Source organism: Oncorhynchus mykiss, chromosome 10 (assembly GCF_013265735.2).
Source record: "Oncorhynchus mykiss isolate Arlee chromosome 10, USDA_OmykA_1.1, whole genome shotgun sequence".
NCBI classification, from domain to species: domain Eukaryota; kingdom Metazoa; phylum Chordata; class Actinopteri; order Salmoniformes; family Salmonidae; genus Oncorhynchus; species Oncorhynchus mykiss.
In genome coordinates, this window is record NC_048574.1 from 7,397,943 (window position 1) to 7,415,175 (window position 17,233).

The following is a 17,233-nucleotide window of genomic DNA, read 5'->3' on the forward strand; positions in this document are numbered from 1 at the left end:
CCAGGGACATGGAGAGAAAAATTGGTCCGGTATGTTCCGTTTCGAGCCGCGCTGCGCCGTACAAAACTGCCGATAGATTTTCGAGCTAAAGGATAGCTGTTGACCACAAACCGTGGTTAGCTGAATACTAACGATTAGCCAGTAAAGAAGCTAACTAGCTTCTGATTAGCTTCTGATTAGCTTCTGATTAGCTTCTGGATTAGCTTCTGGCTAGCTTCTAGCTAGCTTCTGGCTAGTTTCTGGCTAGTTTCTGGCTAGCTTCTTGGAGGATTACAGATTTGAGGTAAATAATACTTTTTTTATAAATATAAATTGGTGAGGCGGGTTGCAGGAGAGTGTTATGAAGATGAGTTTATGGAAAATTAAAACATATATATATAAAAAGGTATGTGATTTTTTTTTTAAATATATATATATATATATATATATATATATATATATATATATATATATATATATATATATACACGGGACACGACAAGACGAGGACAAAAGACGTCTGCCATCTTGGAAAAGAAGTGTATTACTCTTCTAGTTACGTTTTGTGTAGGAATGGGCCTTACCATTTCTAAAGATTTCATGTGATGTCAATGCATGACAAAAGACTGAGTTACAAGGACACATCCCTGGTTGACTCACTAATAAATATAATGTATTATTTTATTGCCTCTGTCTCATCTCTCCTTAGTTCCATCAGTGGTGGCGTCACGGAGCCTCGGTGAGGCCACCACTTCATCTCGGAGAAACTCAGCTTTAAGTAAGTGATCCCGTTAATTTCTCTTCTCTCTAATTTCAGTCAAACGATGTAAGTAAAATTGTTTTAATTCACTGTATAATAAACTGCTTTAAGGGGAAAGGGTGAAGTCCGTTTGCCTTCAGTCACAACCAGGTTTGTAGAACTGGAGAACTTCAAAGTTCATGGAGGACAACACGCTCACAAGAGCCCAATAAATCTAGCCCGGAATCCAAACTAAATAGTCTGCGATTACACAGGCAACACATTTCTGATCTTTTGACCAATCACATCAGTGCTTTTGCCAGTAATTGGGCAAAATATCAGAATTTGGCTGCCTGTGTAAATGAACAGAGCGATATTCAATTAAGGATTTAAACTTTTTTTTACTTAACCTTTATTTATCGAGGTAGTGAGATAAAAATCAGTTTTCAAAAGAGACCTGGAACGAAACTAAGACAGCAGCATGGGAGAGCAATGTTAAGGGCAAATCTCAGACATAACAACTCACAGACATAACAACTCACAGACATAACAGCTCACAGACATAACAACTCACAGACATAACAACTCACAGACATAACAACTCACAGACATAACAACTCACAGACATAACAACTCACAGACATAACAACTCACAGACATAACAACTCACAGACATAACAACTCACAGACATAACAACTCACAGACATAACAACTCACAGACAAAACAACTCACAGACATTTCAGCTCACAGACATTTCAGCTCACAGACATAACAACTCACAGACATAACTCACAGACATAACAGCTCACAGACATAACAACTCACAGACATAACAACTCACAGACATAACAACTCACAGACATAACAACTCACAGACATAACAACTCACAGACATTTCAGCTCACAGACATAACAACTCACAGACATAACAGCTCACAGACATAACAACTCACAGACATAACAACTCACAGACATATCAATCAATCAAGTTTATTTATATAGCCCTCTTTTTTTTTACATCAACCGACGTCACAAAGTGCTGTACAGAAACCCAGCCTTAAACCCCAAACAATGCAGGTGTAGAAGCACGGTGGCTAAGAAAAACTCCCTAGAAAGACCGGAAACTAGGAAGAAACCTAGAGAGGAACCAGGCTATGAGGGGTGGCCAGTCCTCTTCTGGCTGTGCCGGGTGGAGATTATAACAGAACATGGCCAAGATGTTCAAATGATCATAGGTGACCAGCAGGGTCAAATAATAATAATCACTGTGGTTGTAGAGGGTGCAACAGGTCAGCACCTCAGGAGTAAATGTCAGTTGGCCTTTCATAGCCGATCATTCAGAGTTAGAGACAGCAGGTGCGGTAGAGAGAGAGAGAGTTGAAAACAGCAGGTCCGGGACAAGGCAGCATGTCCGGCGAACAGGCCATGGCTCCACAGCCGAAGGCAGAACATCAGAAACCGGAGCAGCAGCACGACCAGGTGGACTGGGGACACAAGGAGTCATCAGGCCAGGTAGTCCTGAGCCATGGTCCTAGGGTTCAGGTCCTCCAAGAGAAGAGAGAGAGAGAGAGAGAAATGGAGTGAAGGAGAAAGAGAAAGAGAGAAAAAGAGAGAGAGAATTAGAGGGGAATACTTAAATTCGCACAGGACACCAGATAAGACAGGAGAAATACTCCAAATATAACAGACTGACCCTAGCCCCCCGACACATAAACTACTGCAGTTAAATACTGGAGGCTGAGACAGGAGGGGTCGGGAGACACATAGGCACACCATAAAGACATTATAGATGTGTTATAGACATGAATCCAGGCTTTGAGTGAGAAGATACGATAAATTATCCAAAAGTATGTGGACACCTGCTCGTCGAACATCTCATTCCAAAATCATGGCCAGTAATATGGAGTTGGTTCCCCCCTTTGCTTCTGTAACTCCACTCTTCTGGGATGGTTTTCCACCAGTGGTGAGCCGTCACGGTCAGCAAGGCCTTCTCTGCTGGCCTAAACATCATCAGAATATAATTTTAAAAATATATATATTTTCACTGAAGGCCCAGGCCCCAGGCCCACGGCACGCCACTAGTTTCCACTAGATGCTGGAACATTGTTGCGGGGACCTGCTTCTATTCAGCCACAAGAACATTAGTGAGGTCGGGCACTGATATTGGGCGATTATTCCCAAAGGTGATCAATGGGCGGCAGGGTAGCCTAGTGGTTAGAGCGTTGGACTAGTAATCGGAAGGTTGCAAGTTCAAACCCCCGAGCTGACAAGGTACAAATCTGTCGTTCTGCCCCTGAACAGGCAGTTAACCCACTGTTCCTAGGCCATCATTGAAAATAAGAATTCTGTTCTTAACTGACTTGCCTAGTTAAATAAAGGTAAAATAAAAAATGGAGTTGAGGTCAGGGCACTGTGCAGGCTAGTCAAGTTCTTCCACACCAATCTCGATAAATAATTTCTGTATGGACCTCACTTTGTGCACGGGTGCACGGGTGCACGCGTTTCCACTGCTCCAGAGTCCAATGGCAGCAAGCTTTACACCACTCCAGCAAATGCTTGGCATTGAGCATGGTGATCTTAAGCTTGTGTACAGCTGCTCGGCCATGGAAACCCATTTCATGAAGCTCCCGACGAACAGTTATTGTGCTGACGTTGCTTCCAGAGGCAGTTTGGAACTCGGTAGTGAGTGTTGCAACTGAGGACAGATGATTTTTACACGCTACATGCTTCAGAACTCGGCGGTCCCGTTCTGTGAGCTTGCGTGGCCTACCACTTCGAGCCTGGGCCGTTGTTGCTCCTAGATGTTTCCACTTCACAATAACAACACTTACAGTTGACCGGGGCAGCTCTAGCAGGGCAGAGATTTGATGAACTGACTTGTTGGAAAGGCATCCTATGATGGTGCCATGTTGAAAGTTACTGAGCTCTTTAGTACGGGCCAATCTGCTGCCAATGTTTGCCTTTGGAGTTTTTTTGTGTTATTACATACAACCAAAAATAACTTTTAGATATCAGAATGGTGCATTGCGACCAGGATTACAACTTTCCCCAATTGGATCCTTTGTTCGTACCCCCAGGGCAATTAAGCTTATCCCAGAGGTTGCTCCATGAAGTTGCCGGCTGAGAAGAGTTATTCGGAGTGGACTTCTGGTCCGACTCAGGAGGCATGCACACCATCCACCGCTAATGTTCAGTCTCTGGATAATAAAGTAGACGAGCTCAGGGCGAGGATCTCCTTCCAGGGAGACATCAGGGATTGTAGCATACAGAAACATGGCTCTCTCTGTGTATACTGTCCCCGTCCATACAACCAGCTGGGTTCTCAGTACATCGCGCAGACAGGAATAAAGAACTCTCCGGGAAGAAGAAAGGAGGGGGTGTATGTTACATGATTAACTACTCATGGTGTGATTGTGATAACGCACAGAAACTCAAGTCATTTTGTTCAGCTGACCTAAAACACCTCACAATCAAATGCCGACCGTATTACCTCCCAAGATAATTATCTTTGGTTATAGTCACAGCCGTGAATATCCCCCTCAAGCCGATACCATGACGGTCCACAAAGAACTACACTGGACTTTATGCAAACTGGAAACCACATATCCTGAGGCCGGAATTTTGTGTAGCTGGGGATTTTAGCAATGCAATTTGAGGAAAATACTACCGAAGTTCTACCAACACAATGACTGTAGTACTCGCACTGGGAAACATTGGACCAATGCTACTCAACTTTTCAAAATGTCTACAAGGCCCACCTCCACCCTTCCTTCATAAAATCTGATCACAACTCCATATAGGCAGGAACTCAAACAGGACATATATGTGCTCAGGTCTATTCAACGCTGATCTGACCAATCGGAATCCACGCATCAAGATTATTTTGCTCACATGTACTGGAATATGTTCCGGGTAGCCTCTGAGACATGGACAAATACACGAATATGACACGGTGACTGAGTTCATCAGGAAGTGTATAGGAGATGTTGTACCCACTGTGACTATTAAATCCTACCCAAACCAGAAACTGTGGATAGATGTCAGCATTCGCGCAAAACTGAAAATGCGAACCACTGCATTTAACCATGGCAAGGTGACTGGGAATATGGCCGAATACAAACAGTGTAGTTATTCCCTCTGTAAGGCATCAAACAGGCTAAACGTCAGTACAGAGACAAAGTGGAGTCGCAATTCAACGGCTCAGACATGAGACGTATGAGTCAGGGTCTACAGTCAATCACGGACTACAAAAAGCCAACCACATTGCGGACACCGATGTCTTGCTTCCGGACAAGCTAAACACCTTCTTCACCAGCTTTGAGGATAACACAGTGCCACCGATGCGGCCTGCTACCGAGGACTGTGGGCTCTCCTTCTCCATGGCCGACGTGAGTAAGACATTTATGAGTGTTTACTCTCGCAAGGCTGCCGGCCCAGACGGAATCCCTAGCCGTGTCCTAGAGCATGCGCAGACCAGCTGGCTGGAGTGTTTACGGACATATTCAATCTCTCCCTATCCCAGTCTGTTGTCTCCACTTGCTTCAAGATGTCCACCATTGTTCCTGTACCCAATAAAGCAAAGGTAACTGAACTAAATGACTATCACCCTGTAGCACTCCTGTCATCATGAAGTGCTTTGAGAGGTTAGTTTAAGGATTATATCACCTCCACCTTTACCTGGCACCCTAGACCCACTTTAATTTGCTTAGCGCCTCAATAGCTCCACAGACTCCACACTGCACCCTGCTTTATCCATGGCACTGCACCCTGCTTTATCCATGGCACTGCACATTACCCTATCCCATCTGGACAAGAGGGAAACCTATGTAAGAATGCTGTTCCTTGACTCTCGCTCAGTATTCAACCCCATCGTACCGTCTAAGCTCATCATTAAGCTTGGGGCCCTGGGTCTGAACCCCGCCCTGTGCAACTGGGTCCTGGACTTCCTGACGGACCGCCCACAGGTGGTGAAGGTAGGAAACAACACCTCCACTACGCTGATCCGCAACACAGGGGTCCCACAAGGGTGCATGCTCAGCCTCCTCCTGTACTCCCTGTTCACCCATGGCTGCGTGGCCACGTACGCCTCCAACTCAATCATCAAGTTTTCAGACGACACGAGTAGGAGGCCTGATTACCAACAATGACGAGACGGCCTACAGGGAGGAGGTGAGGGCCCTGGGAGAGGGGTGCCAGGAAAATAACCTCTCACTCAACGTTAACAAAACAAAGGAGCTGATCCTGGACTTCAGGAAACAGCAGAGGGACCACCCCCTAGCCACATCACCTGGACTGCAGGGGAGAAGGTGGAAAGCTTCAAGTTCCTCAGCGTACACATCACTGACGATCTGAAATGGTTCACCCACACAGACAGTGTGATGAGGAAGGCTTCTTCAACCTTAGGCTGAAGAAACTTGTCTTGGCCCCTAAAACCCTCACAAACTTTTACAGATACACAATTGAGAGCATCCTGTCGGGCTTTATGACCGCCTAGTATGGCAACTATACCGCCCACAACTGCAGGGCTCTCCTGAGGGTGGTGCGGTCTGCGCAACGCATAACCTGCCCTCCAGGACAGCTACAGCACCTGATGTCACAGGAAGGCCAAAAAGATCATCAAGGACATCAACCACCCAAGCCACATCCTGTTCACCCCGCTATCATCCAGAAGGCGAGGTCAGTACATCTGCATCAAAGCTGGGACCGAGAGACTGAAAAACAGCTTCTATCTCAAGGCCATTAGACTGCTAAACAGCCATCACTAGCCAGCTTCCACCCGGTTATGCAACCATGCACCTTAGAGACTGCTGCCCTATATACATATACATGGAATCACTGGCCACTTTAATAATGGAACACTAGTCACTTTAATAATGTTTGAATAATGCTTACATACTGCTTTACTCATCTCATATGTATATACTGCATTCTATTCTACTCTATTTTAGTCAATGCCACGCCGACATTGCTCAATCTAATATTTATATACGTATTAATTCCATTCTTTTAGATTTGTGTATTGTTGTGAACTGTTAGATACTACTGCACTGTTGGAGCTCTGAACTCAAGCATTTCGCTACACCCACAATAGCATCTACTAAATATGTGTGTGTGACAATTCAATTTTGATTAGATTTTTTTAAATCACTGAGCTCTTCAGTACGAGCCATTCTACTGCCACTGTTTGTCTATGGAGATTGCATGGCTGTGTGCTCGACTGTATACACCTGTCAGCAACGGGTGTGGCTGAAATAGCCGAATCCAGCTAATTTGAAGGGATGTCCTCATACTTTTGCATATATGGTTTACATGGAATGCTGATGATTCCCGCCCTCCCCTATATTTTAGGAGATGGTAGGATCCGCTTAGTTGGTGGACTGGACTACTGCCAGGGACGGGTGGAGGTCTTCTACCAGGGCAGCTGGGGGACGGTGTGTGATGACGACTGGGGTAGGAGAGACGCAGGGGTGGTGTGTCAGCAGATTGGCTGTGGCCACGCCGTTTCCTCCACCACCAATGCCTACTTTGGTTACGGCACAGGACTGATTCTACTGGACAATGTCAACTGTAATGGTTACGAGAACCAGCTGAGTAAATGCTACAGTCTGGGATGGGGGATACACAACTGTGGACATCATGAGGACGCTGGGGTTATCTGTGAGAAGCTGTTTCTGTCTCTCTCTGTCTGTCTTTCTCTCTCTCTCTGTCTCTCTTGGTCTTTCTCTCTCTCCCTGTATCTCTGTTTCTCTCTGTCTCTCTCTCTCTCTCTCTCTCCACCTCTCTCTCTCTCTCTCTCTCTGTCTGTCTCTCTCTGTCTCTCTCTCTCTCTCTCTCTCCACCTCTCTCTCTCTCTCTCTCTCTGTCTGTCTCTCTCTGTCTCTCTCTCCCTGTATCTCTCTCAGTCTCTCTTTTAATTCAATTCAACAACAAAAAAATGTCTCCCTCGCCCTTTGTCTCTCTCTGTCTCTCTGTCTTTCTCTCTCTCTCTGTCTCTCTGTCTTTCTCTCTCTCCCTGTATCTCTCTCTGTCTCTCTGTCTTTCTCTCTCTCCCTGTATCTCTCTCTCGCTCTCTCTCTCCCTGTATCTCTCTGTCTCCCTGTATCTCTCTCTGTCTCTCTGTCTTTCTCTCTCTCCCTGTATCTCTCTCTCGCTCTCTCTCTGTCTCCCTGTATCTCTCTCTGTCTCTCTGTCTTTCTCTCTCTCCCTGTATCTCTCTCTCGCTCTCTCTCTCCCTCTATCTCTGTCTCTCTCTCTCTCCCTGTATCTCTCTGTCTCTCTGTCTTTCTCTCTCTCTCCCTGTATCTCTCTGTCTCGCTCTCTCTCTCCCTGTATCTCTCTCTGTCTCTCTGTCTTTCTCTCTCTCTCCCTGTATCTCTCCCTATATCTCTCTCACTCTCTCCCTGTATCTCTCTGTCTCTCTCTCTCTCTCTCTCCCTGTATCTCTCTGTCTCTCTCTCTCTCTCTCCCTGTATCTCTCTGTCTCTCTCTCTCTCTCTCCCTGTATCTCGCTCTCTCTCTCTCTGTATCTCTCTCTCTCTCGCTGTAATTCATGTTGCCAATGTCTTTAATACTATGTCTGCTATTCATGTCTGTTCTCTGTGTAGGTTCAGGCTCCACCACAGTTTCTCCCAAGAACACAATGCCCATGGGAAGGGGATTCTTCCAGACTGCCAGCATTACAGGCAATTATTTAGCTTAAGTATTATAATGTAATAATAGTGTGGTCCCCGTCAGACCACACTGCTCCACCTGCATCTCTATCCTATGACCAATAGAGGGTGCTGTTTCCTCTCTAAGTTTCTCTTTAACTCGGGGACAGCGGTGCCACTCAGTACATGGTGGTGATGGAGCAAGTAAAGGAAGTCACCCCCATAGAGATCCTATTAAATTACTAGAGGGGCTACAGTATTTTCTAAACCCTCAAAGTTCCAGAACATGGTGAAAATGGCAGCCATTTTGGTCAGTCTAATTGGAATGAATGCAGTAGAGGCAAAAGTGATGCATTTCCTGATTTGACTAATGCAGGAAAATAAAAGTAAGGCATGTGATGTGTATCAGAAATGGTGTAATAGAATCACAGTCAACCAAAAATATTGTCATATTATAAACATGGGTTTATACGGGTTTTATGCCAATTTTCTGTATAAATAACCTTTAAAATATATATAAAAAGACCATATATTTTTTTTTATGTTTGTTTCCAAGCTGTGATATTATATGATACAATATCAGTACTTGCGAGCTACAACTTGTCTAAGCTGTGGAATGACTGTATTGTTTGAATGGAATGTTGGCATATGGGTAGTTAATTTGATCAGTTTATAGAATCATTCCTCTAAAACTGGCTGGCTAGCTAGCTAACAAACACGCAGTGCAGACACATTCTACAAATGAATTGTTTCACACAATATCTTATCACAGCCCTGGCAAACTAAGGTTGACCAATTCCCTGACCAAAATGGCTGACCTTTTATACTATCATAAGAAGGTTAATGTCCATTCTGGTATTCTAAATTCTAGTATTGTAATTCCTAATTCGACCCCCCCCCCCCCCCTCTCCTCACAGAGGATGGGAAACGGTCAGCCGTCTACTGTAGGCATCAGCTTGCCGGTGTAGACCGACTCATTATTCTGATTCTAATGCATCGTTTGTGTTATTCTAGTGACCGACCGAACAGAGCCAGTCAAGACCACTACTACAACTACCGTGACAAAGACAATGGTTGCTATCACAACCAAAGGTAGTGGTGATGCTGCAGCCCCCCCCCCATGTGACAAATGAATGGAATTATCTCCAGCTAATGTACTCTAAACAGATATATCTGTTATAATACTTGCTTATTATTTAAGCAATAAGGCACGAGGGGGTGTTGTATATGGCCAATATACCACTGCTAATGGCTGTTAGGCACGACGCATCGCGGAGTGCCTGGACACACCCCTTAGCCATGGTATATTGGCCATATACCACAAACCCCCGAGGTGCCTTATTGCTATTATAAACTGCTTACCAACATCATTAGGGCAGTAAAACATCATTGTTTTGTCATACCCATGGTATACGGTCTGATATACCACGGCTGTCAGCCAATCAGCATTCAGGGCTCAAACCACCCAGTTTATAATACATACAGTGCCTTGCGAAAGTATTCGGCCCCCTTGAACTTTGCGACCTTTTGACACATTTCAGGCTTCAAACATAAAGATATAAAACTGTATTTTTTTGTGAAGAATCAACAACAAGTGGGACACAATCATGAAGTGGAACGACATTTATTGGATATTTCTAACTTTTTTAACAAATCAAAAACTGAAAAACTGGGCGTGCAAAATTATTCAGCCCCTTTACTTTCAGTGCAGCAAACTCTCTCCAGAAGTTCAGTGAGGATCTCTGAATGATCCAATGTTGACCTAAATGACTAATGATGATACATACAATCTACCTGTGTGTAATCAAGTCTCCGTATAAATGCACCTGCACTGTGATAGTCTCAGAGGTCCGTTAAAAGCGCAGAGAGCATCATGAAGAACAAGGAACACACCAGGCAGGTCCGAGATACTGTTGTGAAGAAGTTTAAAGCCGGATTTAGATACAAAAATATTTCCCAAGCTTTAAACATCCCAAGGAGCACTGTGCAAGCGATAATATTGAAATGGAAGGAGTATCAGACCACTGCAAATCTACCAAGACCTGGCCGTCCCTCTAAACTTTCAGCTCATACAAGGAGAAGACTGATCAGAGATGCAGCCAAGAGGCCCATGATCACTCTGGATGAACTGCAGAGATCTACAGCTGAGGTGGGAGACTCTGTCCATAGGACAACAATCAGTCGTATATTGCACAAATCTGGCCTTTATGGAAGAGTGGCAAGAAGAAAGCCATTTCTTAAAGATATCCATAAAAAGTGTCGTTTAAAGTTTGCCACAAGCCACCTGGGAGACACACCAAACATGTGGAAGAAGGTGCTCTGGTCAGATGAAACCAAAATTTAACTTTTTGGCAACAATGCAAAACGTTATGTTTGGTGTAAAAGCAACACAGCTGAACACACCATCCCCACTGTCAAACATGGTGGTGGCAGCATCATGGTTTGGGCCTGCTTTTCTTCAGCAGGGACAGGGAAGATGGTTAAAATTGATGGGAAGATGGATGGAGCCAAATACAGGACCATTCTGGAAGAAAACCTGATGGAGTCTGCAAAAGACCTGAGACTGGGACGGAGATTTGTCTTCCAACAAGACAATGATCCAAAACATAAAGCAAAATCTACAATGGAATGGTTCAAAAATAAACATATCCAGGTGTTAGAATGGCCAAGTCAAAGTCCAGACCTGAATCCAATCGAGAATCTGTGGAAAGAACTGAAAACTGCTGTTCACAAATGCTCTCCATCCAACCTCACTGAGCTCGAGCTGTTTTGCAAGGAGGAATGGGAAAAAATGTCAGTCTCTCGATGTGCAAAACTGATAGAGACATACCCCAAGTGACTTACAGCTGTAATCGCAGCAAAAGGTGGCGCTACAAAGTATTAACTTAAGGGGGCTGAATAATTTTGCACGCCCAATTTTTCAGTTTTTGATTTGTTAAAAAAGTTTGAAATATCCAATAAATCTCGTTCCACTTCATGATTGTGTCCCACTTGTTGTTGATTCTTCACAAAAAATACAGTTTTATATCGTTATGTTTGAAGCCTGAAATGTGGCAAAAGGTCGCAAAGTTCAAGGGGGCCGAATACTTTCACAAGGCACTGTAATATTCCATTTGTAGATTAAATCCATTGTGCAACAAGGAAACCATAGCAACACCTTTTACTAATACACCATGAAGAATGTGCCTCTCTGTGTGTCTCCTCCTCCAGAGCGTCCCGTCCTCCGCGTGGTGAACGGTAATAGCAGCTGCGAGGGTCGCGTTGAAGTGTTCCACGGTAACCTCTGGGGCACGGTGTGTGACGACGACTGGCAGCTGCCCAACGCCCAGGTGGTGTGTAGGCAGCTGGGTTGTGGTCCCGCTATCGCCGCCAAGATCCTGGCCTTCTTCGGCTACGGCTCGGGTCCCATCTTGCTGGACAACGTGGACTGTACGGGCAGTGAAATGAAACTGGAGAATTGTTTCAATCTGGGCTGGGGACAGCACAACTGTGGACACCATGAAGACGCTGGAGTTATCTGTGCACGTAAGACTGACTGGGACTATGGAAATATAACTAATTTGTCCGATGAGAATTTAGATATTGTCCTTTTGCTGCAGGGAGGACTGCCACAGTAGGCTGAGTAATGTTGTTCACCAGCCGTCCCCAAACGTCTGGTTTCACAGCTCCTCAGGAAGGAGTTTAAAATTCTATTGAATGGAAGCCTATGACAGAAGTGGATGAAAGCAACCGCTGTGATCTCGATTCATCACCATCTAGCATAACCCTTGACCTCTCCCCACTCTCTACATTGTAGACTTCAAAGTGCGACCAGCACAAGAGTGTTAAAGTTTGGAAAAAAAATCTCACAGTACGCTTCTTAGAAATAGTTTTCACGTCACGTTCGTTGTATGGATGAGACCAAGGCGCAGCGTGATGTGAATACATCTTCTATTTTAATGAACACTTCAACAAATTTACAAAAACAACAAAACTAACGTGACGCTATATAGAACAAGTGCAGACACAGGCAACTAATACATAGACGATACACCCACAAATTACCCAAGGAATATGGCTGCCTAAATACGGTTCCCAATCAGAGACAACGATAAACAGCTGCCTCTAATTGAGAACCAATTTAAGGCAACCATAGACGTATAAAACACCTAGACTAGTAAAACAACCCCATAAACATACAAAAGCCCTAGACAGGACAAAAACCCTAGACAGGACAAAAACCCTAGACAGGACAATAACCCTAGACAGGACAAAAACCCTAGACAGGACATAAACCCTAGACAGGACAATAACCCTAGACAGGACAAAAACCCTAGACAGGACAAAAACCCTAGACAGGACATAAACCCTAGACAGGACATAAACCCTAGACAGGACAAAAACCCTAGACAGGACAAAAAACCTAGACAGGACAAAAACCCTAGACAGGACAAAAACCCTAGACAGGACATAAACCCTAGACAGGACATAAACCCTAGACAGGACAAAAACCCTAGACAGGACAAAAACCCTAGACAGGACAAAAACCCTAGACAGGACAAAAACCCTAGACAGGACAAAAACCCTAGACAGGACATAAACACTAGACAGGACAAAAACCCTAGACAGGACATAAACCCTAGACAGGACAAAAACCCTAGACAGGACAAAAACCCTAGACAGGACAAAAACCCTAGACAGGACAAAAACCCTAGACAGGACATAAACCCTAGACAGGACATAAACCCTAGACAGGACATAAACCCTAGACAGGACAAAAACCCTAGACAGGACATAAACCCTAGACAGGACAAAAACCCTAGACAGGACATAAACCCTAGACAGGACATAAACCCTAGACAGGACATAAACCCTAGACAGGACAAAAACCCTAGACAGTACATAAACCCTAGACAGGACATAAACCCTAGACAGGACAAAAACCCTAGACAGGACAAAAACCCTAGACAGGACATAAACCCTAGACAGGACAAAAACACAAAAAACAAAAACACCTAACCAAAATAATAAAGACAACAAAGATAAGGGGGTGACATTTCACATAAACTGTAAATACCCAAACTCAATTGGTTGTGGCAAAAAAAATATGGCAGACATGATACAACATTTATTTTTAATTGCCGCTTTTCTCCATTCATCAAAGTCCCAACTGTAGCAGGCTCGCTGCCTCGATTTAGAGCCACGGTGGCTGGAATTTGCTCCGGAATTTATATTGATTAGCGTGTCACTCAGTAATTACACACCCTCTAATTTCCAAACAGTCCTACACTGTTACCAGGCTCTATGCGCCATTAGACTCCGATTCTAGGTACATAGTGAAGTAAACACACGTTGGTTTTACTGTACTTGTGAGGACCAACAATTAGACCAAAATGATTTCCATTCAAAGCCTATTTTCCCTAACCCCTATTTATTTTTTACCTTTAAGTCAGTTATGAACAAATTCTTATTTTCAATGGTGGCCTAGGAACAGTGGGTTAACTGCCTGTTCAGGGGCAGAACGACAGACCTTATCAGCTCGGGGATTCGAACTTGCAACCTTTCGGCTCTAACCACTAGGCTACCCTGCCGCCCCTAAACCTTAACCCTAAAATTGACGTTCTCCTTGTGAGGCAATATGTCCTGACTTGTCAGCGTTATCCTGATTATTCTGGTCAAAATCTAAGGTTCTTCTTTAATAATATTCCCCTTTTAGTTAAAAGAGGGTAATTAAAACCCGAACACACAAGAACAAGCCCAGGCTCACATTCACCAGAGTGCTTTGGTTCGGTGCCAGCCTGGTCCAAGAGCGGGAGTCACTGTGGTCTCATCTTACATCATTTAGCAAACACTCTTATCCAGAGCGACTTACCTTGGCGTTAAATGACTTGTTCAAGGGTACAGACAGATTTTTCACCTAGTCGGCTCAGGGATTCAAACCAACAACCTTTCGGTTACTGGCCCAATGCTCTTAACTGCTAGACTTCCTGCCGCCCCAATGCCGCGTCCTTAGCGCACCGGCTGACTTGAAGTGGCGAGAGAGAAGCTGAATCGGTCAATCAATCGAACAACATAGTGTTACTCAGAGCTGCGGTCGTTTGCCTCGACCGAGCAGGATAATGGTCTCTCCCAGTAGCAGCTCCTCTTTCCCCAGGCGTCGTCAACAGCGGTCTGGGTGAATCCTGCGTTCCATCGTTTGCCTGTTCAATGTCATTTGGATCAGGCTTTATGCAGGTGGAAGCTCGTTAACCCCATGCTGTTCAGGTACGCCGGCCTGGTTCCAAACCAGACAGCTAGTGGACTCAATCATTGCCTCATTCACTCAACAAGTCAAACACTCACGGGAAAAAAAAGTAATATAAAACGTTTGATTAAATAATATACTGCAGTAGTGATAAATATAAAGGAGAAACAGGAATAAATAAGACTCTTCAAATATGTGAATAAAAACAATGAAAATTAGGCCATGACACCTACACACACCTACACACCTACACACCTACACACCTACACACCTACACACACCTACACAAACCTACACACACACCTACACACACCTACACACCTACACACCTACACACACCTACACACACACCTACACACACCTACACACCTACACACACCTACACACCTACACACCTACACAGACACCTACACACACCTACACACCTATACACACACACACACACACGCGCGCGCGCACACACCTACACACACACACACCTTCACACACACCTACACACACACCTACACACACACCTACACACACACCTACACACCTACACACATACACACACACACAAATCCTCTGTAGTCATCGCACTCAGGCACACACACTGGTCACCCCATAGTCACCATTCCCACTGTCACCCCATAGTCACCATTCCACACAGTCATCCCTCTATCCTCTCCTCCTCCCTGCTGAGCTGAATTTTGGAGTGCATGAAATATAGAATGGAGAAGTCAAGCCTCTCTGGGGTAATCAGGCTCTCTGGGTTGGTTAATCAGCCTCACTGGGGTAATCAGCCTCTCTGGGTTAATCAGCCTCACTGGGTTAATCAGCCTCTCTGGGTTAATCAGCCTCACTGGGTTAATCAGCCTCAATCAGCCTCTCTGGGTTAATCAGTCTCTCTGGGTTAATCAGCCTCTCTGGGTTAATCAGCCTCACTGGGTTAATCAGCCTCAATCAGCCTCTCTGGGTTAATCAGCCTCTCTGGGGGTAATCAGCCTCAATCAGCCTCTCTGGGTTAATCAGCCTCTCTGGGTTAATCAGCCTCTCTGGGTTAATCAGCCTCACTGGGTTAATCAGCCTCAATCAGCCTCTCTGAGGTAATCAGCCTCTCTGGGGGTAATCAGCCTCTCGGTTAATCAGCCTCTCTGGGGGTAATCAGCCTCTCTGGGGGTAATCAGCCTCTCTGGGGTAATCAGCCTCTCTGGGGGTAATCAGCCTCTTAGGGTTAATCAGCCTCTCTGGGTTAATCAGCCTCTCTGGGTTAATCAGCCTCTCTGGGGGTAATCAGCCTCTTAGGGGTAATCAGCCTCTCTGGGTTAATCAGCCTCTCTGGGTTAATCAGCCTCTCTGGGGGTAATCAGCCCCTCTAGGGGTAATCAGCCTCTCTGGGGGTAATCAGCCTCTCTGGGGGTAATCAGCCTCTCTGGGTTAATCAGCCTCTCTGGGTTAATCAGCCTCTCTGGGTTAATCCGCCTCACTGGGTTAATCAGCCTCAATCAGCCTCTCTGGGTTAATCAGCCTCTCTGGGTTAATCAGCCTCTCTGGGTTAATCAGCCTCTCTGGGTTAATCAGCCTCAATCAGCCTCTCTGGGTTAATCAGTCTCTCTGGGGGTAATCAGCCTCAATCAGCCTCTCTGGGTTAATCAGCCTCTCTGGGTTAATCAGCCTCACTGGGTTAATCAGCCTCAATCAGCCTCTCTGAGGTAATCAGCCTCTCTGGGGGTAATCAGCCTCTCTGGGGGTAATCAGCCTCTCTGGGGGTAATCAGCCTCTCTGGGGTAATCAGCCTCTCTGGGGTAATCAGCCTCTCTGGGTTAATCAGCCTCTCTGGGTTAATCAACCTCTCTGGGGGTAATCAGCCTCTCTGGGGGTAATCAGCCTCTCTGGGGGTAATCAGCCTCTCTGGGGGTAATCAGCCTCTCTGGGGGTAATCAGCCTCTCTGGGGGTAATCAGCCTCTCTGGGTTAATCAGCCTCTCTGGGGGTAATCAGCCCCTCTAGGGGTAATCAGCCTCTCTGGGGGTAATCAGCCTCTCTGGGGGTAATCAGCCTCTCTGGGGGTAATCAGCCTCTCTGGGGGTAATCAGCCTCTCTAGGGGTAATCAGCCTCTCTGGGGGTAATCAGCCTCTCTAGGGGTAATCAGCCTCTCTGGGGGTAATCAGCCTCTCGGGTAATCAGCCTCTCTGGGGGTAATCAGCCTCTCTGGAAGCCTGCAGGCCAAACCTAAATAAGACACACAGTATAGAAAAGAATAATAAAAATAGAGAAAGATGTCCTTCCTGTGACTAAGATCTTCATCATGTCAGAGAAAGATGTCCTTCCTGTGACTAAGGTCTTCATCATGTCAGAGAAAGATGTCCTTCATGTGACTAAGGTCTTCATCATGTCAGAGAAAGACATCCTTCCTGTGACTAAGGTCTTCATCATGTCAGAGTTATCAGAGCAGACCAGGTGAACCTTAGTGAACCTCTGATGATACGGGGGATCACAAAGTTGACTTCCAGAGCCCTTGTCTTCTAATCTAACTGATTAACTGATCAATGGAATAACTTACTACAACGTTTTGAGGGCTCTGGTATAGATTGCTCTGATTGAACTGTATCAACAGTTGTTCTCAAGTAGATGACCACTCCCCAGGGAAACATACACAACA

At 45.3% G+C, this 17,233-nt stretch overlaps 1 protein-coding gene and 1 long non-coding RNA gene across 2 annotated transcripts in view; both read left to right on the forward strand.

Moving 5' to 3' along the window:
* The first annotated feature begins 605 nt into the window (after positions 1-605).
* On the forward strand, positions 606-8,402 carry LOC118936912. Its single transcript, XR_005034339.1, has 3 exons — positions 606-757; positions 7,069-7,377; positions 8,325-8,402. It is a non-coding gene; the product is annotated as an uncharacterized LOC118936912 (long non-coding RNA).
* Positions 8,403-9,387: 985 nt separating this feature from the next.
* Positions 9,388-17,233, forward strand: part of LOC110534841 (scavenger receptor cysteine-rich domain-containing group B protein) — an 8,708-nt gene continuing 862 nt past the window's right edge. The window contains exons 1-2 of the mRNA XM_036934566.1: positions 9,388-9,461; positions 11,580-11,894. Coding sequence (XP_036790461.1) covers positions 9,440-9,461; positions 11,580-11,894 — 337 coding nt within the window. The 5' untranslated portion in view covers positions 9,388-9,439. The remainder of the gene's footprint in view (positions 9,462-11,579; positions 11,895-17,233) is intronic.